At 48.1% G+C, this 22,172-nt stretch overlaps 8 protein-coding genes across 8 annotated transcripts; 3 read left to right on the top strand and 5 right to left on the bottom strand.

Annotated features, from left to right (window-relative positions):
* Positions 1 to 681: 681 nt before the first annotated feature.
* Positions 682 to 1,644, bottom strand: I303_103375 (iron sulfur cluster assembly protein 1, mitochondrial; the record flags this gene model as incomplete). The annotated part of the gene is made up of 5 exons (XM_018406721.1): positions 682 to 729; positions 797 to 885; positions 960 to 1,153; positions 1,237 to 1,304; positions 1,459 to 1,644. The coding sequence occupies 5 exons, from the start codon at positions 1,642 to 1,644 to the stop codon at positions 682 to 684; spliced, it is 585 nt and encodes a 194-aa protein (XP_018263529.1).
* Positions 1,645 to 3,058: 1,414 nt separating this feature from the next.
* I303_103374 (uncharacterized protein) lies at positions 3,059 to 4,789 on the top strand (the record flags this gene model as incomplete). The annotated part of the gene is made up of 5 exons (XM_018406720.1): positions 3,059 to 3,358; positions 3,437 to 3,815; positions 3,905 to 4,322; positions 4,399 to 4,646; positions 4,716 to 4,789. The coding sequence occupies 5 exons, from the start codon at positions 3,059 to 3,061 to the stop codon at positions 4,787 to 4,789; spliced, it is 1,419 nt and encodes a 472-aa protein (XP_018263528.1).
* Positions 4,790 to 5,080: 291 nt separating this feature from the next.
* I303_103373 (uncharacterized protein) lies at positions 5,081 to 6,401 on the bottom strand (the record flags this gene model as incomplete). Its single annotated transcript, XM_018406719.1, has 2 exons — positions 5,081 to 5,932; positions 6,201 to 6,401. 2 exons carry the CDS (start codon positions 6,399 to 6,401, stop codon positions 5,081 to 5,083), a joined length of 1,053 nt encoding a protein of 350 aa, XP_018263527.1.
* Positions 6,402 to 7,627: 1,226 nt separating this feature from the next.
* Positions 7,628 to 11,454, top strand: I303_103372 (uncharacterized protein; the record flags this gene model as incomplete). Its single annotated transcript, XM_065968745.1, has 10 exons — positions 7,628 to 8,383; positions 8,455 to 8,541; positions 8,607 to 8,720; positions 8,788 to 8,994; positions 9,061 to 9,142; positions 9,208 to 9,442; positions 9,502 to 9,584; positions 9,644 to 10,749; positions 10,873 to 11,041; positions 11,159 to 11,454. 10 exons carry the CDS (start codon positions 7,628 to 7,630, stop codon positions 11,452 to 11,454), a joined length of 3,135 nt encoding a protein of 1,044 aa, XP_065824817.1.
* Positions 11,455 to 11,875: 421 nt separating this feature from the next.
* I303_103371 (uncharacterized protein) lies at positions 11,876 to 14,009 on the bottom strand (the record flags this gene model as incomplete). Its single annotated transcript, XM_018406717.1, has 4 exons — positions 11,876 to 12,114; positions 12,308 to 12,483; positions 12,568 to 13,442; positions 13,578 to 14,009. 4 exons carry the CDS (start codon positions 14,007 to 14,009, stop codon positions 11,876 to 11,878), a joined length of 1,722 nt encoding a protein of 573 aa, XP_018263525.1.
* A 347-nt stretch (positions 14,010 to 14,356) lies between these two features.
* On the top strand, positions 14,357 to 15,928 carry I303_103370 (uncharacterized protein; the record flags this gene model as incomplete). The annotated part of the gene is made up of 5 exons (XM_018406716.1): positions 14,357 to 14,574; positions 14,721 to 14,841; positions 14,946 to 15,046; positions 15,236 to 15,585; positions 15,750 to 15,928. The coding sequence occupies 5 exons, from the start codon at positions 14,357 to 14,359 to the stop codon at positions 15,926 to 15,928; spliced, it is 969 nt and encodes a 322-aa protein (XP_018263524.1).
* A 346-nt stretch (positions 15,929 to 16,274) lies between these two features.
* I303_103369 (uncharacterized protein) lies at positions 16,275 to 17,336 on the bottom strand (the record flags this gene model as incomplete). Its single annotated transcript, XM_018406715.1, has 5 exons — positions 16,275 to 16,505; positions 16,864 to 16,941; positions 17,040 to 17,057; positions 17,182 to 17,213; positions 17,300 to 17,336. The coding sequence occupies 5 exons, from the start codon at positions 17,334 to 17,336 to the stop codon at positions 16,275 to 16,277; spliced, it is 396 nt and encodes a 131-aa protein (XP_018263523.1).
* A 754-nt stretch (positions 17,337 to 18,090) lies between these two features.
* I303_103368 (uncharacterized protein) lies at positions 18,091 to 22,038 on the bottom strand (the record flags this gene model as incomplete). The annotated part of the gene is made up of 2 exons (XM_018406714.1): positions 18,091 to 21,759; positions 21,832 to 22,038. 2 exons carry the CDS (start codon positions 22,036 to 22,038, stop codon positions 18,091 to 18,093), a joined length of 3,876 nt encoding a protein of 1,291 aa, XP_018263522.1.
* Positions 22,039 to 22,172: the final 134 nt, after the last annotated feature.

Genomic DNA, 22,172 nt, shown 5'->3' with positions numbered 1-22,172 from the left:
ATTTTGTTATCTCGTCTTGATTCTTGGTTAGTAAGATTAGTACATACACATTAGTACTGCTTTCTTCCGGATGTTATCTCGAAATTCGGATTTTATGGTGTAGAAGTAGATCAATCTTGTATCATAGTCAGTAGTATGTCATAGATTGCCAATGCAGTATATTTAGTTTGTCAGAGAATGCCAATGCAGTGTATTTAGTTTGTCAGAGATCGCCAATGCAATATTGGTATAAGGAACTGTCTAGTCCATGCCCGAGCAGGTTTGCGAACACTCTGTTGTGAAGTTGCCGATTTTTGTAACTTTGTTATTGAAGGGATCTAATTGCCTCCATGTTGTAGACCTGCGACTGTAAAGCAATTGTAATTGAATTAATCGTTGCCTTCGTGATATTCTCTTTATATCTTTCTCGTTCTCACTCTTCCTGCATGAGCTATATATAACAGTAATACAAGTAAAAAGGCTTCATATATCGATAATGTTTGTCGCTTTTCGTTTTGAGTTTCGTTCTCTTGCCTTGCGTTTCCTCTCAATCGAAATCGGAATGATGATCATCATCGTATGAACGCTACACCTCATCGAGACACCGCTACACTCTAATCATACAACTTGCTCGCATTCCCCTCATGTCGCCTGACCTATACCCGCCCTGTTCATGTTGACCCGAATTGCGCTTCGACCTGCTTAGGCAGTGGCGACTTGAGGCGAGCTGCCGAGAGAAGGAGGTGGGGACTGAATGACAAAGACGGTTTGAATGAGCTTCTGATCCGATACGCTTGACTATCCAGATCAAACTCACGCTAGTGGACGAGACTCGCTTGGCTCGCTTGGTCTGGTAATCCTTGATAGCTGATTTGATGGCATCCTCAGCGAGCAGGGAGCAATGGACTGCGCGAGCACGCGTGATTAGTACAATGTGAAGCTATGCTGGTCACGGTCAAGGCGGAAGGGGGAATGCTTACGTTTGACAGGAGGCAGACATAATTCCTTTGCGATCTCGGTATTCTTGACGGCACCAGCTTGTTCGAGAGTCATGCCCTTAACTCGCTCGGTCATGTAAGATGAAGAGGCAATGGCTGATCCACAACCGAAAGTCTTGAATTTTACTTCGGAAATGACTCCGTCTTCTCCTACTCGAATTTGTAACTTCATGACACTGTGAGGTTACAATAATCAGCTAACGGCCAGTGCTGATATACAGCGACACGGATCTTTAGCTGATGAAGAGATGTAACCTACTCTCCACATGCTGGTGCACCGACAAGTCCAGTTCCTACATCTTGATCACCTTTCGGGAGGTTTCCTACCTGCAATCGATTGACAACGAATCAGTATATCATCCATAACTGCATGTGCTGTAAAGATAGGATCTTGGAATCCATCGACGCTCCGCTCGGCTCCACTCCACTCCACAATGCTTCGCCTGATATCTGAAAATCCAAGAAGCAGCTTGATACTCACATTTCGTGGGTTCTCGTAGTGGTCGATCACTTTCTCATGGTACATCCTTCGTTGACCTCTCTGGATCGTCGATTGCGCATTGGCGATTATAGGTCTAGAGGCGAATCGCATCGCTGGTCTGGCGGATGAAGAAGCTACAGCTGCCGAAGCAGTAGCTGTCGATCGAAGAAGAGCGTTTCGCATCATTTTGGTGATTTTCGTATTGCCCTTGTCTTCTGGATGTTCGTTGAGACAGATACAGTTGATGGATTTTGATTATTTGTGGTGAGAAAGAATGAAGATAGAAGAAGATGAGATAGACAAGATCTTAGTGGTGCATTCACCGTACTCGTAAGTCAGATTCGATTGAAATAGAAATGGAAATAGGAATAGACGTAATCATTCAGGCAAAAAGGTGGAGTGGCAATTACCCGTAACAGTAATTCGATCAATCATCCCTCGGGTTTATCGGTGTAGGTTTGGCGCTGTGGCACACCATTTTTATCTGATTATTTGGTATTTGTGAAAAAGTGGGATCGGCCGACTTTTCACTAGCTCGCCGGCGCCGACTCGTGCAAAAGCAAAAGCCAGCGTGCTTGAGTCAGACATGAAACCACTCAACTAGGTCAAGATGCATCCATATGAACAAATCCTATCAGCACAAAGCGACATGACAGGGGTGCAATGATGACTGATGATATAGGATTCAGTGAATGGACTTGACGACCTGTACTTGACATCCCAGGACAAGCTGTCCGCGCTAAGATCCTCGCTCATATGACAATTCCCTTCGACCTAACTTACCTGGATTCTGTCGTGATCGAGAATACGGAGATCACTGGAACGTCTATCGCGCTTCAACATGATACGACGACGGATGACTCTTGATCGTTCGAAGCTTCTTACAAACAGACCTGTCTACAAACCGTTACAGGTCTGTATCATCGATACAAGCTATTTCCATGTTTTACGCCCAGAACAGTGGCGTTACCCTGGGGAGCCTTGTCGACAATTTGAAGGAGCCAGACCTTAAACAAATTCGAAGATCTGTAAGTGCAGGAATCCGTTGTTGACCAAGATCTGCAGTCAATACTAAGAAGACAAGCGTTCCGCGATGGGACCCTAACAACCGTATCTTAGCTTCATTTACATCTCCTTACAACCGTTGCTGAGGAATCCTATGTATCCAATCTGCCGACAATGAAGATATTATCTGACCGCAGACGAGCTATGGCATATATAATGCTGATCCGCAGCGTATACTTCTCCAGTTTCTTCATCCTCGCCCGACTTTCTTTTCTTATTTCGTACTTTTTGGCTATTGTTTCAATTCAAGACCGAACAGTGTTCGTCTAACCCGCTCACCGTTTATCGTATTGCTTATTCTGTTCAACTTCGGGTCCATTCTTTTGAAAAGACTTATAGCATATACGTTTGACCTTGAACCTTGAGTGGTTTATCTTTTTTTATCTTGTCATTTAGAAAGGAAATTCCCGTACATCCACCGATTTGATATCGGCAAATTCGTTCGCTCTTAAACTCCTTGATCCTGCTCATACGACAATCAGTCGATCCTGCATTCCCCTCCACTGTCGCTTTCGCATCTCCGTCAAAAGCCACGATGATCGGGTCTCGCCTTCTTGCCCTTCTTCCCCTCCTCCCTTTCGCCCTTGGGGTGCCCAACAAACGGACCGATCAAGCATCTCCTTACGGTTCCGACTGGTCATCCTCCTCCTCAGATTCTAGCAAGTGGAGCGATTCATCATACGATTCTGGAAGTTCCAACTCTTACGATTCCGGCAACTACAACTCCTATGATTCCGGTAATTCGTGGGAGTCCGGTAATTCTTACGATTCCGGTTCAGGTGAATGGAGTGGCTCTGGCGGGCATGCTACGACCATCAAGCATGAGACAACCATCGTAAGCCTATAAGCCTGTCTGCTTGCTGTAAGAATCTGATGAAAGGAATCCAAGCTGATATGATATCATCCAACATAGACCACTAAGCTATCTTACGAGACGCCTAAATACGGTTCCGGTTCGCAATGGGGCGGTGACCTTCAAAGCTGTCTTAACATGTGTCAAGCCCAATTCGGTGGTGAATCAGCCATGACCATTGCCACGGCTACGTCCACAGCCGCCGCCGAGTCAACGTCTGCCACCAAGACTGAGAGTGGATCGGGATCCGGAACCACTCATACGGTAGTAGTTGCGCCCACCAAAGGAGTACTTCGATTCGTACCATTCGCCATCGAGGGTAAAGAGGGCGATTCGGTCGAATTTGTCTGGGGTGCTGGACCTCACTCTGCTACCTTAAGTGACGGGCAGAATGTCTGTAACAAATCAACTACTGCAGATGCTTTCGATTCTGGTAAACGTGAGTCCTACATTCTTTTCCCCTTGGAGCTTCTGCATCGTACATTGACCTCAGCGCTGATCATGAGTGACGATGTTACACTTATATAGTCAACGCCACTGCCACTTTCTCAACCACTATCAAGGGCTCAGCACCTCAATTCCATTACTGTACAGTCGGTAATCACTGTACTTCGGGAATGTTCGGTATCATCAATCCCCCTAACAATTCAATCCCACCCGCCGCAGCTGCGAACGCTTCTTCCTCTAGCTCCGTCGAAGCGAGCAAAACTACCTCGGCCAAACCCAGCTCGACTGCCGGTGATGGAAAGGGTGTTGGTGGGTGCGAGAGCGTTGACTGTTGGGTATCTTCTTGGGAAGCTTCGGGTGCTGCTCCCAAAGCCACTGCTGCGGCCGTCAAACAGGCTTGTCAAGGAACAGATGGAGCCTGGGCTTGGGGTGGGAAATGGGATATGTCTACACTCCTTTCTGGCGATATCAAGCGAGAGGCGATCGTGGAGAATATCTTGTGAGTTATCTTCAATACTGTATAGTCCGCTTCCCTGGAGTGGAAATTAGTGCTGATAATTTACAAATTTCGATAGATACTCCCGATTGATGATAGCCATGAACCCTACCATGCTCGTTGCCGGATCACCAATGAACAACTTCACCGCCCCTCCCCCGCTCAACGAATTCGTCGCTGCTGCTGTGCCCGCTGCCGATAGCTCTGATGCTCCCGCCACTATCAGTGCAGGTGCCGAGGGAGCCTCCAATACAGCTACTACCTCCAGTGGAGCTGATTCCGCGTCCAAGGAAGCCGCTAGTGCTGGTACCGGAACCAGCGGAGCTTGTAAGTCTTCTCATAAAGCTTCATCTGGAAACGAATACATACTGATGTTAATCTAATTCAAATGAATAGCTCGATCAGCCGTTACTCTTGGGTCAATCTCCCTATCTGTTGTCGGAGTCATCGCATCTATGCTTCTCCTGTAAGACATGGCAGATAACTCGACATTATATCCTGAGAATAGACATATACCCGCAAGAACTAGTATCATGATGCACGCATGCACGCTGATATCGTTGGCATCAGAATACAGACTTGCTTCTTCTGCTCTCTGCTATCAAATTCCAGTATCTGTGCTGTCAAAATTTCGGCTTTATACGGTACATACATTTCGCAAGCGATATAAGCGTGTATACAAAGTCTTTTCTCCTGAGTTGGCATATTGGCAAAATATCAATATTACGCTGATTTCAGATTCACGCATCAATAAATGGCAATTAAATGGCCACGCACGGACCTAGACGAGGCTTTGTGGCTTTATAGACGCGACCCGCATAGACCACCGTTTTTTTACCTCGTCTGAAAGCCTTTCTGATATATTTGGCTTTATGTACCCTGCGATGTCTGTATGCGGCCGCAAGCAGTCGTTGAGCTCGTTTGTGAGCCTGGATACCCGCGGCAGCTCGAGCCAGGATCTCGAGTGGTCGGAGATTGGGCGGACGAGCAGGATTCGGGGTTGATTGAGCTGGCTGAGGAGCTTCTTGAGGCAGGACTCGGGCGGGTGGCGTGGCGGGTTCGAAAGCAGCGATAGCCGAGACGCTGCCGCGATCGTAGTCTGAAGATCGGGATGGAGATGAAGGCCATCGTGCCTCGACTGAATTGTCCCTCCAATTTCCTGAAAGCTCTAATTCGCTACACACCTCACTAGCATCGTTCGAAGATGATTCTTCCGGTTCTTCGGGTGTAATTTCGCGCGCAGCGATGAAAGCGATGTGATCGTCCGTTCCCCCGAAGAGTTGCGCTGCCTTGCTATATACTTCTGCAAGATCTTCTTGGGCGTATTTATGGATCAAACGATGTAGGTCCGCATGGGCCATCGGGAGGTACAAGTTGGACAGGGGTCTGGTGGCGGCCCAGTGGATAAGCTGGCACTGAAACTCGATGGTGTTCACTCGTGTGACAAGATCGGGCATCCCAATGACCTCCCACTGGTCGAGTAGCGACTTTTCTCGCTCTGTAAGCTCATAAGTGGACCCATGAGGGACGACCAGATAATGTGAAGTGCTGCCGTTGTTGATCATATCGTCGGCGATATCGTGGATCCTATCCAGTGCGGTGTATCCTCGGCGCTAGACCCATTCATCAGCAACAGTCGTACATCCGACTGTCAGTCTCAAGCAGCGACGTAATGCAGACGAGGAGTCTCAAGGCAGATTGATCGCACGAGAAGGAAGTGATCATGATGATGCGGGCTGGGAGGGAAGGGGAAAGCGGGTGGCAAAGTCGGACGGACAGCTTTAGTCCACCGCGGCTCAGGGGCGATGTGTACAGTATGAGGTCAAAGGCGGATCAGACAAGAAAAAGGCAGACAGGGTCGAAATAGAGGACTTCACTCACTTTCAGATTTGCCCACAGTTTGTTCTGTTGAGGCTTCTCACCCTTAGAGAGCTTGACACTCAATTCTGACGATGCAGCGAAGACGTAGAATTGATTAACCGGGAGACGACGTGTCTGTTCATTGTCGAGCACCAGAGCAGGTATGTAGTGGCTAGCAGTCGTAGTCACTGACCGTGTGTCCACCCCCTCGTAAAAAGTCATCCTGTCTGTCAATGGAAGAAGCTGGAGGGAAAAGTGATGTGAAGAGGAAGAAGAAAGACCAAGTCACGTCAGGATGTCGACTCGATTGAATATCATATGTACACGTCCATGGAGAACAGGTAGAGCAATGACGACGTCAAGCAGTAGAAGCGTCGTCGATGGTCATCTATTGAAAGCTATTCGTAAGTCCTCATATCGTCGACCACACTGAACCAGTGCCAAGAACCTAAACCCTAACAAGGTTAGCATACTAAAGTCGACCGATTCAAAAGTCATGCTCAACAAATACGACGTACTTGGATATCTTGCGACGCTAACATGAGGTCATCTTCCGCTATGAAGGATTTCGCATAGTAACATCGAATGCAAAACTGTTACGGGAATCATTTTCTGGCACCAGCAGAGTCGTAGAACTGTGTCATCAAACGTCTTGCACGAGAAACTCTGTCGCGCTGAGCTGTCACAACGATACAATATACCCAGGTTGCTGTACTATTGTCGGTTAGCCTCAGGCTATCGAAAATATTCCCTGTTCATCCCAGGAAACGGGCATCGATTATACGATGAGCCATGAAACCTTTCGCCGGTGCATCGGCGAGGGCGATTAGTGGCGAATCGTAGAAAGGCTCAGATTACTGAGGTGGATTCCGCGAGTCGGGGACGCCTGACTCCATGATTTTTAACGAATGAAAACCAACGTGCTTATGAGACACGGGTGCGACGTCTCGATCTTCAGCGGCAATTTAACCTCCGCACACTATCACATATATGAGGTGCTGGACTGGTTGACCCATCATGCAAGCCCCATGGACCACGGTCGTACACATGCGCAACCTTGTGCCCTGGTCGACGAAAAGCCATTCTGCTCAAGATCATAATGGAACAGCGAAGCACATCTTCCGGATATATAGCATGTGACCACGTGCTGAGGATGCGGAAATGAGTATTAAGCACGCGACGAGGTTGCTTGGACAGTGCATGATCACTTAGACAGTCAGTGGCTGGCGGCTGCGAGGTGGGGACTTCCAAGTTTGCCTACTGTCAATTGCTGTCATTCTTGCCGGTGAATTTTGTTGTTTCGCTCAGGAATGACGTAATTGGGTGCACTTCGGCTAGTGAGCAGATCAACATGTTACGACTGAATTATTGTAATGTTAATCTTTCTTCTTTCACCAGGTAAAGCTTACCCAATCACCTGCTGAGTGCTACCCGGAAGATTCGACAGCATGATAAGGCCAAGGTCTTTGGCTCTACGTCGCATCATCCCTTCTCAGCCCTTGCCTCTGTCTGTCCTTCGCTTATCGCGCTCGCCCGCCTTGCAACCCGGATTTCCACTTTCAGCTCGTTACAATTCGACAAACCCCCCAATCAGTCCCAACACACCTTCTCAATCTTCAGTCCCTTCACCTCGTCAACTATCATCGTTCTACATCTCCAATGTTCTGCCGCTCAAAATCACCTATTGGGATTTCCGGCCGTCGTTAGCGAATTTCTTGCGGGAGGAAAGCCTTCTGGAGAGGATACACGATATAACCCAAGACATCGATCTGTACGATTTCAAGCTTGAATCTCTAGAAATTTCACGGAAAGATGGGGGTGTGTTCTTACACTTCTCATACCTTCCTCCCAAGGCCGGGCCGACTGAAGTATCAGCAGGGCACAGTGAGGTGGAAAAAGATGTAGTGGGAAGTCAGATCTCAGGAGTACCAGCCTCGGATCCGAGTGCGCCTGGAAGGCTTTTCATCGAAGCGCTAGAAAAAGCAGCACAGAAGAATGGAGGATGGCCTAATTGGCTTGGAGATTGGTATGTCTCGCAAAAATCCAGCTTACTTCAGAATACCTCAATCGTCCCGGGACACGCCCTGTACTCGGTGACGGATCAACAAGGGTTGAAGAAGGGTGATGAGGGCGAGAAGAAGGACTTGGAGGTGAATACTGGTATGGGTCGAGTATGGATAGTGAAAGGCAGACAGTGGACAGAGGTCAGTCACCTTCGCCTGGCGTTTCCTATTGCTTGAACTCGTCAGGAGCTGAACGAGGTCACACCGTACAGGACATGAATCGTTTCCCTACCGGCAGACTCCGAGTCGAATTCGACGGGCCGGATGTCTCTCAGGAAATGCTGTATACCTTGTTCAGAGTAAGTATTCTGTTCTGATGACAAGAGGAACTGATAGTCATCAGCTGAGGGAATGGTTTTGTTAGCCGTATGGAAGAATAGCAGATATACAGCCTCCTTCACCGGTCCCAGCGGGATCATTGCGTTTCGCAACTATCACTTACTCTAGGTTATCCCCGGCAGCCATAGCTATAAACTGTGTAAGTCATGATGTTGTCCCTCTCTTCAATGAAAAGGAGGATCGTCAGCTGATTACGCTTGTTTTAGCTTCACGGGTTCTCGACTCCCACGAACACTGCGGACTTCACACTGAAGACATCCGGATCGGCAAGCTCGTCAACGATCCCGAAAAGTCGACTAAGGATATTCTACGAGAGACCACTGAAGGCGCATGCTATACGAGATTGGATATCGGCGCATCCCAGAATAGCACTACCTGTGATTGCATTCCTGATAGGAACTCTCAGTTACACCGTAAGTCTATACGCAATCCGACGGAAAGTGAGACCGAGATCTAAAAGTTGACCCCTTGCCATTCAGTTCTTCGATCCCATAAGAGCCTTCTTTGTCAGATCGAAATTAGAAGGTGTTTGGGATATCGAGCAGTACTCACTAATCAAGAGTGAGGTTTCTTCGACATAGCTAAATGAAATCAGGCCAAAGGATGACACGCTATGACATGAACAGCTCTTCGACAAAAATTCGTCCTACCCACCTCCTTCGGCTTCCTGTCCTCATCTTCGGCAAATACTGGCGAATCGGAAGAAGCTATTGGCAAAGATGCATGGCAAGATCGTGTAGAGGCTGAGAAGGACGTTGAGAGGTGGTTATCTGAATACCCCAGTACTTTTATCACCATCACTGGACCACCAGGCAGTGGGAAAGTCAGCTTGGTCAGCAGAGTATTGAAACAGCAGGCAAAGTGAGTGGTCCCGCTGCTAATCTCCTTATGAGAAGGCGTGCTGACCAGTCATAAATCAGGCCTGCTCTTGTAATCGACTGTGCGGAAATCGCCAAGGCCAAGAACGACAAGGGTCTTCTTGATGCCCTCGCAGATCAGACAGGTAAGCTGGGTCGCGGGAGGTTCTGGAGCAATCTCAGCTGAAGCCTACTTCTAATGCAGGCTACTATCCCGTTTTCTCCTTTATGTCGTCCATCAGCGGACTTATCGATCTGGCCGCAGTCGGTCTGATCGGTCAAAAAGCCGGATTCTCTACTCCGATTGATCAACAACTCCGTCAGATCCTCGAGATCGTCGGCGGAGCGTTGAAAGACGTCTCCACGCACGCCCAACAAGAGCATCAACAGGAAACTCAGCATCTCAAAGATAACGCGGATATCGCCATCGAGAGGGAAAGACAGCGAAGATTGATAGCCCGAGGCGGGTGGCACGATGGCAGGCTCGATTGTTTGGCGGGCAACGGTGTCATGTCAGAACTGGGAGTTGGAGACGAGCCTTACCTGGAGGGTGATCTCGACCTGGCTCCACCACCTTTAATGGATGACACCGCTCCAATAAGAGGTGAAGCTGTTCCTCCGACTTCAGCTTCTTTGCCAGCCCCGAAACAAGCTTCTCCGGAGGAGATCGCCGCCAAAGCAGCTCAACAAGCTGCCAACGCCGATCTAGACGCAGAGAGCGAAGAGATTAAATCATTACCAATAGTTGTGCTGAAGAATTTCGCTCAGAAGACTGCCAAGGGAGATCTATGGACGGTGCTCAGCGAGTGGGGAGCGAGTTTAGTGGAAAATAAAGTTGCGCATGTGATCGTTGTCACGGAAGGCGCGACAGCTACGAAAGCCTTGACTAAAGCTCTCCCCGCCAAACCATTGAACAACATCGGATTGAGCGATGCGGACGAGTCAAACGCTTTGAGCTACGTCAAAGATAAGCTGAAGTCACTCCAAAAGCAGCAACAACAACCGGAAAAATTGGGAAGTGAAAGTGTCGTCACTACAAGCACGGGTAGCACGGGTACAATGTTTAGTCTGTCGAATGACGATTCTGCGCAAATCGCTAAATTGGGAGGAAGGATGGTCGATCTTGAGACGCTGGTGTACAAAGTCAGGACCGGAACAAGTATCAAAGATGCTGTAGAGGACATCATCTTGCGGAATACGGTGGAATTGCGGAAAGCAGCGTTTGGGGACGACGCGGAAGACGCCAAGTCGTTACCGTGGAACAGGTCTCAAGCTTGGAAAGTGGTCAAGGAGTTGGCGTCCAAGGGCGAGGTGAGTTTGTGGCTTTACAATCTACGACACTCGTCAATCATAGCGATCCCCGGGAGATCTTTACCTGTTATTCCGCCATTTTGCTGACCAAAATAAACACTGGATCGTTTCTTCCATCGGCAGATCTCATACGCTCAGCTCTTACAAGACTTCCCATTCAAGGGTGCAGAACAAGCTCTAAAGGCTCTCGAAGAGCACGAGCTGGTATCTGTGTCGTACGTCGATGGCAGAGCATCGAAAGTCAGACCTGGAAAACCTGTATTCCGATATGCGTTTGAAGCTTTAGTGAATGGTGAGTTCAGTTCCAATTTTCTCTGCCTCTTTCTACCTTTTCCTTACCGAAAACGTGAAAAAGAATTGATGCTGACCATCTGGTTCTCGTACGTATGTGCTTCGTATTGTCGTGCAGATCCGATATTCAAAGCCTCGAACCAGATCGAATACAATACAACGCTAATCAACAAAGCGGAGAACGATATCAAGACGTACGAGAACGAGTTGAACTCCTTGAAGGGGATCATCACTGATGGAGGATCAGAAGCCCTGGGAGTGAACAATAATTGGTTAGGTATTGGAGGGCATTCAGCTATCAAAGAACGCTCGAAATGGCTCTTGGATAAGATGCTGAAGAATGTAGATAAGACGGGCAAGTTGGAGAAGGAGAATGAGGAGATGATGAAGATCTTAGCTAGTGGAGCGGCGTAACTTTGATCTCCAATCTTCAATTTCAATTCGCAGACATCTCACTCAATATTGAGGATCACGGGGTTTACAAGGTGACTTTGGAATTTTGTTGTATTTGTAGTATCTAGTAGGTTGAGCCCAACACTGCTCACTCATCATGCCAGGTTTCATAAACTGTATCGAACCACTTATGATCACTATTGATCCCCAATTTCTCGAAGGAGCGGACAGACGGGCTATAAGTGTCAGTTTGGATTTTCGACAAATCTCGAAATCTATATGACATGCATACATAATGCGATCACTCTTTTGTGTTATGTTTGAATCCAATGCGTATCTATTGTACAAATCACTGGAAGCTGATTTAATCTAAACGATCAAGTCGACCGATCTCAGATAAGTCGAGTCGAGTCAAGTCGAGTCCAGGTAGAAGAAGCTAATTCTAATTCTGTCCAGGGATATTACTTCCCCCTTTCTTGACGTGCGTAAAAGTACCTCCGGCGAACCACCTCTCGTTCGCAGCTTGCACTCGCGCAGCAGCCGATAATGACGGGGTGACAAGTTCGATACCTTGTACAGGGGTGAAAGACAACGAAGTGGACATTCCGGATTTGGCATCGTTGGATACTGCTGATCGACCAAGGAGCTGGGTCCGTAATTTGTTGGCTCGTGATAATTTGGCTATCAGATCGAATAAGGGATCAGTATATTGGAAGCTTCATTTGATGCTCTGCACCTGGGCACTAAGGAAGGGAAGATAGCTGTAGCAGAAGCAGAAGCTGAAGCTAGTAAATCAAAAAACAGCCTCAAAGAGACACTGTTCGCCCAAGTAACAGCAGACCCAACCCAAAGCAGAACCGAAACCAAAACCTACCTTTACTCCTTGAATCGGCAACTTCGCCTCTGACTCTACCTGATCCAGAGCCGATCATACCCAGACCAACAGTCTCGTCGTCGATACCAATTTCTTCTTCCGCTTTACCGAATTCCATCCGGTTTTGTAATTTACGAAGTTCAGTTTGGGCATATGCTTCTTTGGCTTTTCGTGCTCTGTTTAGACATACACATTATCAGCTTGCCATCCCATTCGACCATTGATAATCTGCCTAATCAAGTTGATTGTCGTCGACTTACCTCTTTCCACCTCTTTTCTTCCTGTTTGTTTCTTGCGGAATAGGCAACGCCTTGGTCATCTTATTGGGCGGAGGTTCACTCATCTTCTCGATCTTCTTCTGCAACTCCGCCAAACATTTCCTTCCGTAACTCCCATCTCGTGATCCCTTCGAAGCATCGATCCGGGCTGCTAGCGTACATTTCGCCGATACTGCCCTTTGCGCCTTTCTCCTATCTTCTGGCTGCGCACTCTGTACTAGCGTACTCTGAAATATAAATCCCGTATGTCGTTGTTGCGAAGCCGCTGACAGATGCGTGTTGGACAAAGATTTCTTCATAGCTCCAAATAACATGATATTGCAGCTTGGCTGTCTCGAAAAGGAATGTAAACCTCCAGCCAGACCCAGAAGCTTGGCCGCTATGCCTGTGCCTATGATAGCCGATAAGTTAGGGGCGACAGAGGCCATCCGACTTTCTACATAGGCGAATATCTTTTCTCGGGCAGTACGCAGTTCGCCAGCGACGACGATGGCGTTCTCGACGGTCTTCCATTCCCCAGGGGTGAGTTTCCGACCGCGCGTGGAAGTAGCTGTGAGCGTGATGGAGAGGATGGTAGCTGCTGGCAGGGAGGATGGGAAGGTACATTTCGTCAAGTCGTCTGAATTGCCGATAGCTTGTACGGCGGCGATATAGGTCCATGGATCAGTGATCAATTGTTCCAACTCGGGAAAGCGGGGTGCGTAGTGATCTCGGATGAACTTGTGCACGAGGAGATTCTCGTTATCGACCTCGACGGACATGTTGTTGGCAGTCACGACAAGGTGGTATTCTGGATTTTCTTCGAGTGAGGTACTGTTGGACATATCTGTAGGTGAGGATGTGTATTTTTCGATGTCCTATGGTAGTACATGTGCTCATCAGCCCTGACTGAATGAAGTTCACTAGTGTCCGTTATGAGAAAGCGAAAGAGGGAGGAGCGAAAGACACCATCTTGACATTAAATGTAACGTTAGAAGTTGACTTCGACTTACCGCTATCACCTCTTTCAGCTTCTTACCACTCATCAGCCTCGCGACTTTACTGACATCCTCCACATCCGTCAAATCAGTCTGATTCACTTCGTCCGCATCAAGCTCGTCGGCGGGCCTGACTCCTCCTTCAGGTACATATCCCACTGCGCTAATCCCATTCTCCAGCGTCGTTCCCATTTCATCATCATCGTCGTCCAGTGGTTCAGCTTTCACTTTGACATCGTCTTCTTCGGTCGTATCGAGGTCCATCTGGCTAGCTGGACGTTTCGCCTTGTTGGGTACAGGCGGAGGAAGCATTGCTCCGAATCCCCTTGATGAGGTTGACGGTCCAGCGGTCGGCTGTTCCCTCTCTGGAGAGATCGATGGTTTCCTGTCTTCCTCATCGTCTGACAGACCGTCTAGGTCGGCGAGAAGCGAGTCTGCTAAAGACATTTTGAGGTGGTTTTGTGATATGTATATATAAGGGTATGAAAGGTGGAAAGTAGGATGAGTTGAATGAATTCGAGGTTATTTGGGTGGCCAAGAGGTGTGCATACGTGCATGTGTTAAGTGGGAGGCAATATAAAGTAGCTATAGACCTCCACTATGATGATGCTGCGAGACCATACGAGTGAGGATGCCAACGCGATGAACCGAGCACGAAGCACGAGAGGATTATTGATTACCTTCAAGCAATCTCCTTGACAGGGCATCACAGCAGGTCGAGCCAGTCAAAGACAAATCCCAAAAGCTGCAGACGAACGAGAAATAGGCCCTTGTCCCAGCAGAACGTCAGCAAAATGCGTATCTCAACATTCCTTCTCCCCCTTTTCTCGTTGCTGCCGATAGCCTTCGCAGCAGACCAAGGACACTGGGCGGACCTCGCTTCGAACTCAAAAGACGGGATCATCAAGCTCGACTCGGCATCATATGAGGAACTTTTAGCATCGGATAGGGAGTATTCCGTGTCTGTGGTCCTGACTGCTTTGCCTGCTCAATTCAAGTGTCAGCCTTGCCAGTGAGTCCGGGTCATATCATTGCACCACAATCTCATCTGCGCGGTTCTTGCCGATTCTTCCCGAATCATTCATTGATTCCTTCATCCATACATAACCAAGCTGGGACAGCGATGCTGAAATGACTGCTCCACTTTCTCGTGCGTAGCGACTTCGACCCTGCTTTCCACCAAGTCGCAGCTTCATGGCGCCGAAAGCCACGACACGTTCGAGATGGACATTTCTTCGCTCAACTGGATTTCGCAGATGGTCAAGCTGTCTATCAACAGGTAAGCGGGCGTCACTATCCACTCATCATCTTGCAGCACTCTTCTCGCCGTCAAATAATGTCGTCAAGCTAACAAGTTGACAAACAATCATCCCCACAAATCAGCTCGGCCTCTCTTCCGCTCCTACCGTCCAATTCCACCCTGCGCTGGCTGGACCCAATAAAAGCAATAAGTTGAGCGTGATCACTTACGAGCTCAACAGGAAGTGAGTGCCTATCATCAGTTTCCCCTTCACTTGTTCGACCGTACAATAACTTCAAGCTCAGCTGATTCAATTCCTCCTTTTCCCTTCTCACCCTCGTCTTCTCGAACACACTACCGCCCTCCAATCACCATCATGCATCATACCGTTATTATCGCATCACCAAATCTTGCATTTCCTCACAATCTGTAGCGGCCTGACAGCTCCACCTCTGCACGCATTCCTGAACAACCTCACCCCAGAGGGATTCGCATTCTACAAACCCATCAACCCTATCAACTACATTGCCATCCCCGCTTCTATCCTCGCTATCGGTCTATCCCTATACTCCATGCGCAAAATCATCGTGCCCCTGGTCCAGTCAAGGTTGATATGGGGCACATTCAGCATCATCTTGATTCTGACATTCACAAGTGGGTACATGTGGAACAAAATCAAGAATGCCCCTTACGTCGCTGCTGGGCCGAACGGCCAGATCAGCTGGATCGCGGGCGGGTATAGTAATCAGTTAGGATTGGAATCTCAAGTTGTTGGCGGTATCTGTGAGTGCCTCTTCTGTTCCTTACGTGATCAACATGTCCATCCTTTATGGATTCGATTGGACTCCACACGACTCCGCTCTGAGCGTCCACAATTCAGGCAGTGAATTGAATGATGTCACAGTCGAGCTTGAGCTGATATGATCTGGACTCACCCTGCACTATAGACGGCATACTCGCGTTCTCCATCGTCGCTCTTACGCTGCTCATTCCCGCTCAATCGTCCCCCGCAAAACAACGAGTCGGGGTTTACTTGTGGCTAGCGATGCTTGTGGTGGTGTTCAGTCTTCTGATCAAATTGTTCAGAATGAAGAATGGCGGGTATCCATTCGCACTGCTATTTTAAGCGTTCTTACGAGCTTACGCAAGGTGCGGCGGTGAGGAAGGACACCCAGAACGACAAGCAGTTCGACAGGAGAGGACAACTGAAGGGAAATAATCTTGATATCATCAGATTGAGCAACGGACGCATCAGGTAGATAGATCAGATTAGACTATATCGCAGGACGAAGGCAAAATATCAATGCATTGATGCATATATGCATATTTTTCGATTCTACTTCTTGTAGTCTCCTTTCTCGCCTAGCTCCAGTCCTGCGTCCATTTCCATCGTTTGACTCTTCAAGTAATTCCATCAAGTCAAGCAAGTGCTCCAAGTCCAAGTGCATGTCCATGGCTGGCTGTACTCTGATTTACTTGCCCTCGACAGCTACAAACTCGACCTCCACCAAGACATCTTTAGGCAATCTGGCGACCTCGACACACGATCTGGCGGGTTTAGTCTCGCCGAAGAATTCCGCGTAGATCTTGTTGAAGGGCACAAAGTCGTTCATGCTTTTCAAGAAACATGTAGTTTTGAGCACCTGAGCAGGAGAGGAGCCGGAGGCGGCGAGGACTTGAGTGATGTTTTTGAATACTTGGGTCTGGACGGATATGATTTATCACGGCGATGAGGATGATGGTCAGCAAAGTCAGTAACTACTTCGATGGGTTTATGATATGTATAAGCGAGCGGCCTGTGATGCCTGTCGTCGGATCGATAAGAGGGTTTAAAGAAGTGGAAATGAGAGTGATAGTGAAAGTGAAAGTGAACGCAGAATTGGAAATTTGGAAATTCCTTTGGATGGATACGATTTCCAATCCCCCATTCTATTCTGTTCTTCAATCTCCAAAACTCGAATCAAGGTGGTCCGTCGCTTCCTCAAGAGTTGACACACTTCCCCTCACCGTACTCCCATGACACGTAGCACACATCCCTAGATCGAGCACGAGCCCACTCACAGTCTGTTCCTCGATACCTCCTTCTACAACAGTCATACTGACCGGATCAAGGGGGATCGCACCTGAGGCGTAGATGAGCTGGGATATGGCCAATTTCGAATATCAGTAAGATTCTATCGATAGCCACTATGCATCAGGCAGCTCGGATTCGGACTCGGACTCAGAGTGAGACTCACGCCATTATGCTTGACAGCCTAGTATCAATCCAAAATATCAGCTCAGCCTCAAGTATTGAGTATCGTATCAGGATCCGCTTGGACAGATTGGACAGATTGGACAGATTGGACAGATTGGACAGATTGGACAGATTGGACTTACCTGGACGTATGGTCCGATAGCAGCAGGGGCCTCTATCCCATGTCTCACAGATTAACGTCATATGTCTCTTCATGCTGCACCAGACTCGAAATCGATTGAAAGGGTTAAGGGGACTCACTATCAGTAGCTATGACGGTGTAAGGAGAAGCAGACATTTTGATCTTTGTTGTTGAGTATATGAAACGATGAGCAGGTGTAGGTACTTTGGTGAGTATAGGTAATAATCTCTTGGAAGAAGTAAGAAGCATAGAATATCTATATCTATTTCAATCGACAGAGAGGCATGCAGAGGCAAAGTGTAAGATTATGAAATGTGGGTTCCCTCTGTCCGGCTTAGGCGATGGGCGTCGGCGTCGGCGCGTACATCCACTCTTTCAACTCATTTAGCCGCACTTTGACGCACTCGTACGTACAGTACCAAACGAGAACGGCCAACTGCGCGGATCTAAATCTAGAGCCCACTGATACATTTAAGATGTTACGTAAAACACAATAATTCGGAGAAGTACGGCAATCTCAAAGCCCACAAGCTTAAGGCTTACACGATGGAAGCGACTGAAGAAGTATTCCGAGTCTGAGTTGACGAGTCATTGCAGCCTGCCAGCACCTGAAGCATGCAGCAAGCAGCAAGCAGGAAGCAGCAGCTCGTCGGAATAGATGAGAGATATATACGATCGCATGCATCCATGAATACAAGTGACGCGTGATCATAAAAAGGCAGAACAGATGAGGCAAATGCGAATAAGTTGAAACCCAAACACAATCATGTTTTGAGTTTATTTATGTCTTGTGGATATAAAGATGCGGGGTATAATCCTAATCCTAATCCTGATTCTTCTACTTCTTCCACTTCTACACCGATCACTGATCAATCAAACTGATCCACTAACACACTAACATACTGACACACTACCTTCCCTGCATATCCCTAATCTTCCTCGCCGCTCGCTTCTTCCGATGGAACATGATCAACCCCACGAGCTTCGAGTACCGTCTATTGATACTCTTGAGCAATTCCGTCGGTCCTTTGCGGTGCGGTTGTCCCGTAAAATGATTTCGTACCGGAACGCCGCCAAAGAGGGGTAATACAATTCCATAAGTTCTTTTCTTGTTCTTCGGTATCACATCCCTATCCCCATCTGCACCCTCGACTTCACCCTCACACTCATTCTCATTCTCAGCCTCATCACTATATGTAAGCGGTAACCACGCCTTCTTAATCTTGGCATTCTCCAACTGACCATAAGCTTGATCCAGTACGTTGATAGTGAGTAAAGAAGGCTTCCAGAGTATATCTGACGGTCTCCAATTGCTCAACAATTTCATCTCCAACTCCAAATCATCCGTTTGGCTGCCATTTGAAGTTGAACCAGCATTTGACCGGGCTCGAGCTTCAGCGGTGAAAGGTGATTTCGAATGGAACGTATGTCGTCGGTTCGGTGGTCCGAAAGTAGGTTCGACCGGTCGATCGATCACTTGGAATGCACTTGCACTAGTGGCAGAAGGGGATGGAGTTTCTGATGTGTCTGAAATATCCGAGGATTCGGTGAAGAATTCATCCATATCTTGATTATCCATCTTGGCATTCTCGTTGATGTTGGTGTTAGAGTTCGAGTTGCTGCCATTGACGTTGACACTGACCGACTGCAGCTTCTCGCTTTCCCTCATAGCTTCATTCTTCCTATACTTGATCTCCTCGTATCGCTTGAGCAGAATCTGATCCGCCACCATGAACGCGCCTTCTACATCTCCCGTCCTAGCCAAGGCCACTGCTAAGTGATTATAATTGCCCGCATCAAATCCGAATCCAGCATCTTTCACATCGTTCCAAATTCGTTTCACCTCGAAGTATTTGCCCGCTACACTCAGACTGTCGAGGGCGATCGATAATGGGATACACAGCAGATTATCATTACTTCGACTTGGTGCTTCAGCTTCAGCATGTTCATCTTCTCCAGTAGTTCTATTGGAGACGTCCGATGCTGAATCTGGATTGACGTTTGAGTCGGACGAGATTGGCGGGCCTCTTCTGAAAGAGGTCGTCTCGCAAGCCAAGGTGAAAGCTTTATTCCAAAACTCCATGACTTTCAGATTATCTCCGGCTCGCCTGTAGACATCCATCATCTGCGTATAGATATGCACGCTTTCCCGCTGTTCATCCCCGTTGGTCTCTTGCGCCAGTTCGAAATAGGTCTGAGCCATCTCCAAATTCTGATTTCTTCCATGTGCGACCACTAAAGGACTAAATATATTCTGGTTGGTCATAGCTCTCTCAGCTCGTCGATCGGCAATATGCCCAGCTTTAGCTTGTTTCGATACATTGATCGCGAAATCGTGAGCCTGTTCTAACGATCTTTCTCCTCTGGCTTCAGCGAAAGACTTGACGATCATTCCGTAGGTCACACTTGACGGCAAGACTTCCCGACTGAGCATCTGATCGTATACGGCTCTTGCGGATTGCCCATCCCCTAACCGCATATACCCGTGGAGGAGTATCGAGTAAACGTAGGCATCCGGTTTATGACCTTTGTTGACCTTTGCTAGATCGTCCATCTCCTCGTATAGCTCTTTGGCAACTTCCATCTCACCCGAATCGGAGGCACTCTGTATCACCGATGCCCAGGCGTGTCTATTGGGTTTGGGAATCCGGCGGAAGACAGCCATGACGTGTTCGAACGGTGACGAGAGGAGAACGAGCGCTTTGAGTATGGCGGAAGATACACTCCGATCATTCTTGATTGGTCCAGGTAAAGCTTGGTACCGTTTCATAGCTGCTAACCAGTCTCCGTTCTCGACTTCCGCGTTCAACATAGCCGCGTAGGCAATAGCATCGGGTTGGATGCCGACTTCTTGCATGGCGTTGAATACGTTCGCAGCGTTAACGGGATCCCGCCTATGGGCGAAAAGCGAGATCAACGAGGTGTATGATTGGGTATCAGGTCGAATGGTATCTAGATTCGAGAGTTCGTCGAAGAGTCGGACAGCAGCTTCGACATTCGCTTGATCCGCGAAGAGCTGGAGGAGGGCATTGTAAGGGTACAGTTGAGGATGGACATTGTTGATCTGTCTGAGAACAGATTCGGCTCCTTTCGTATTATTGGCATTGAGGTACGCGTTGAACAGGACCTGAAGGGCTTGAGGTCGGGTCTCGAAGTCTTTGCCTACCCTGGTTTCCAGCATTGCTATAGTATCCGCGACTCTACCCCTATAAGCATGATATTCCGCCGCGGTAAGTCGATCTCTGAAGGTCGGCTTGTAATTTGTCGATAATTGATCCCATATTCTCTTCTCTTCCTCTTTCCACCCGGCTTGCCCTGCTAATCTCATGGCTTGCGATAGAGCATGGTGCGTGAAGTTGGGGTATGCGTGACATACTCGTTGGTACAGCGTCCAGGCATCACTTGTGGACTCCGTCATGACAAGTGAGCACAACTGGATAGCAGCTGAAGTGGGAACCGATGTACCGTTGACCATGAAAATTTCAAGTAGGTCGATAGCTTCTTGGATCTTGCTTCTATCTCTTGTAAGGGCAATGAACAAGAAGACACCCAACTTCCGAGTGCTTGTTCCTGAATCTCGATTGAACTCGTCCGTCCACCATTCGACCGGTGATCCTATCCGAATTAGAGAATCCAGGAGGAAATGGGTAAGATCTTTCGAATATGGCGTAGGATGTTGTGTAGTATTGATTAGGAACCTTCTCAAATTGAAACTTGCTCCTCTGACGAATTCAACCAAATCATCATTCCTCCCTGCACCTAAAACAGCCGCTTCGTATATCTTGATTAACTGGAAGTCGAAAGTCGGATAATCGCATTCTTGAACTACGATATTATCTTTGTTATTCGTGATTCTTTGTACTCCTCGATCGATAGCACCTGCCATCTTCTTCATGGCAGAATGCCAATCTTCCATCTGGACGTAGGCTAGCGAAGCGATGGAATGGGTGGTAGGTAAAGCGTATCCTGGATAATCGGAATAACTTATCCTACTGAGAACTTGTTCGGCTTCGTCATTCTGCGAAAGTTGAGCCAAGGCATACCCTCTGACGGAGTGGATGAGGGATATCAAGCCCCTTTGTCGGACTCTAACGTTATCGGTGATCTCAGTCAACCTTTCCAATTTCCCAGCTAGCCAACTCCAATCTTCGTATTCCGCCGTATCCCTGAACAAGGCGAAAACACCTAACAAGTTCCCGATCGAGCCCAGTTGACGAGTCTCATAATTGTAGTGGTCGAAATCATGTGAGAAATGACCGGCAGATTGGAACGCCCCGTTGTACAATCTTGAATAAAACTCTTCGGGCAGTAAAGACCAGTCGTCAGGTAGATCGTATGCTCTGAAGAATTTCCCATCCTTGGTAATCCCTTTATCTATCGATAAACCTTTATCCGATGATTTGTATTTACATGTCCTACGATTTTCTGAGGGGTTGTGGAACCGATGATATGTCGAGCTAGATTCGGATGCGGATTCATGCGGTTGATCGTAATCTGTGATTTGGGCGGCACTTGCGGAATAAGTTCTGAAGCTTTGCCGCTGCACCATCGTCCGCCTCTCAAGTGAGTGACCATTGGACTAGATCGGTGTTTATCAGCATTTGATACTTCTGTGGTTTATCGAAGTTTGTATACTATAGCGGTAACTCACCTTTACAGAGCCGATCGATGATGATGATGATGATGATAGCCTTCCCGATGCTCCACTATACCCTCTGATCTGCGAGACCGCCACTCTCGATGCTATGTCCAGATACCCATTTTGCACCAGCCCTAGTACGTGTGAGACGGTGGCTGACGAAGGATGGGTAGCGAGTACTCGGGATCGAGCGGCGAGGGGGAGGTGAGAAGGGGGCATGGGTGAAGAGGGGGAAAAGGGACGAAGATCAGTTTGAGCGGAAGATAGCTAAGCAGCCGTGATGATCGTTCTTGATTCGGCGTCAATGTAGTGGATGGAGAAATAGTCGAGTGTTCAGACCTCTAGGTTGAGAT

The sequence above is a fragment of the Kwoniella dejecticola genome, chromosome 4 (assembly GCF_000512565.2).
Source record: "Kwoniella dejecticola CBS 10117 chromosome 4, complete sequence".
In the NCBI taxonomy this organism is placed as follows: Eukaryota; Fungi; Basidiomycota; class Tremellomycetes; order Tremellales; family Cryptococcaceae; genus Kwoniella; species Kwoniella dejecticola.
The sequence above is the reverse complement of the archived record's forward strand: the minus strand, read 5'-3'. Positions and strand labels throughout refer to the sequence as shown.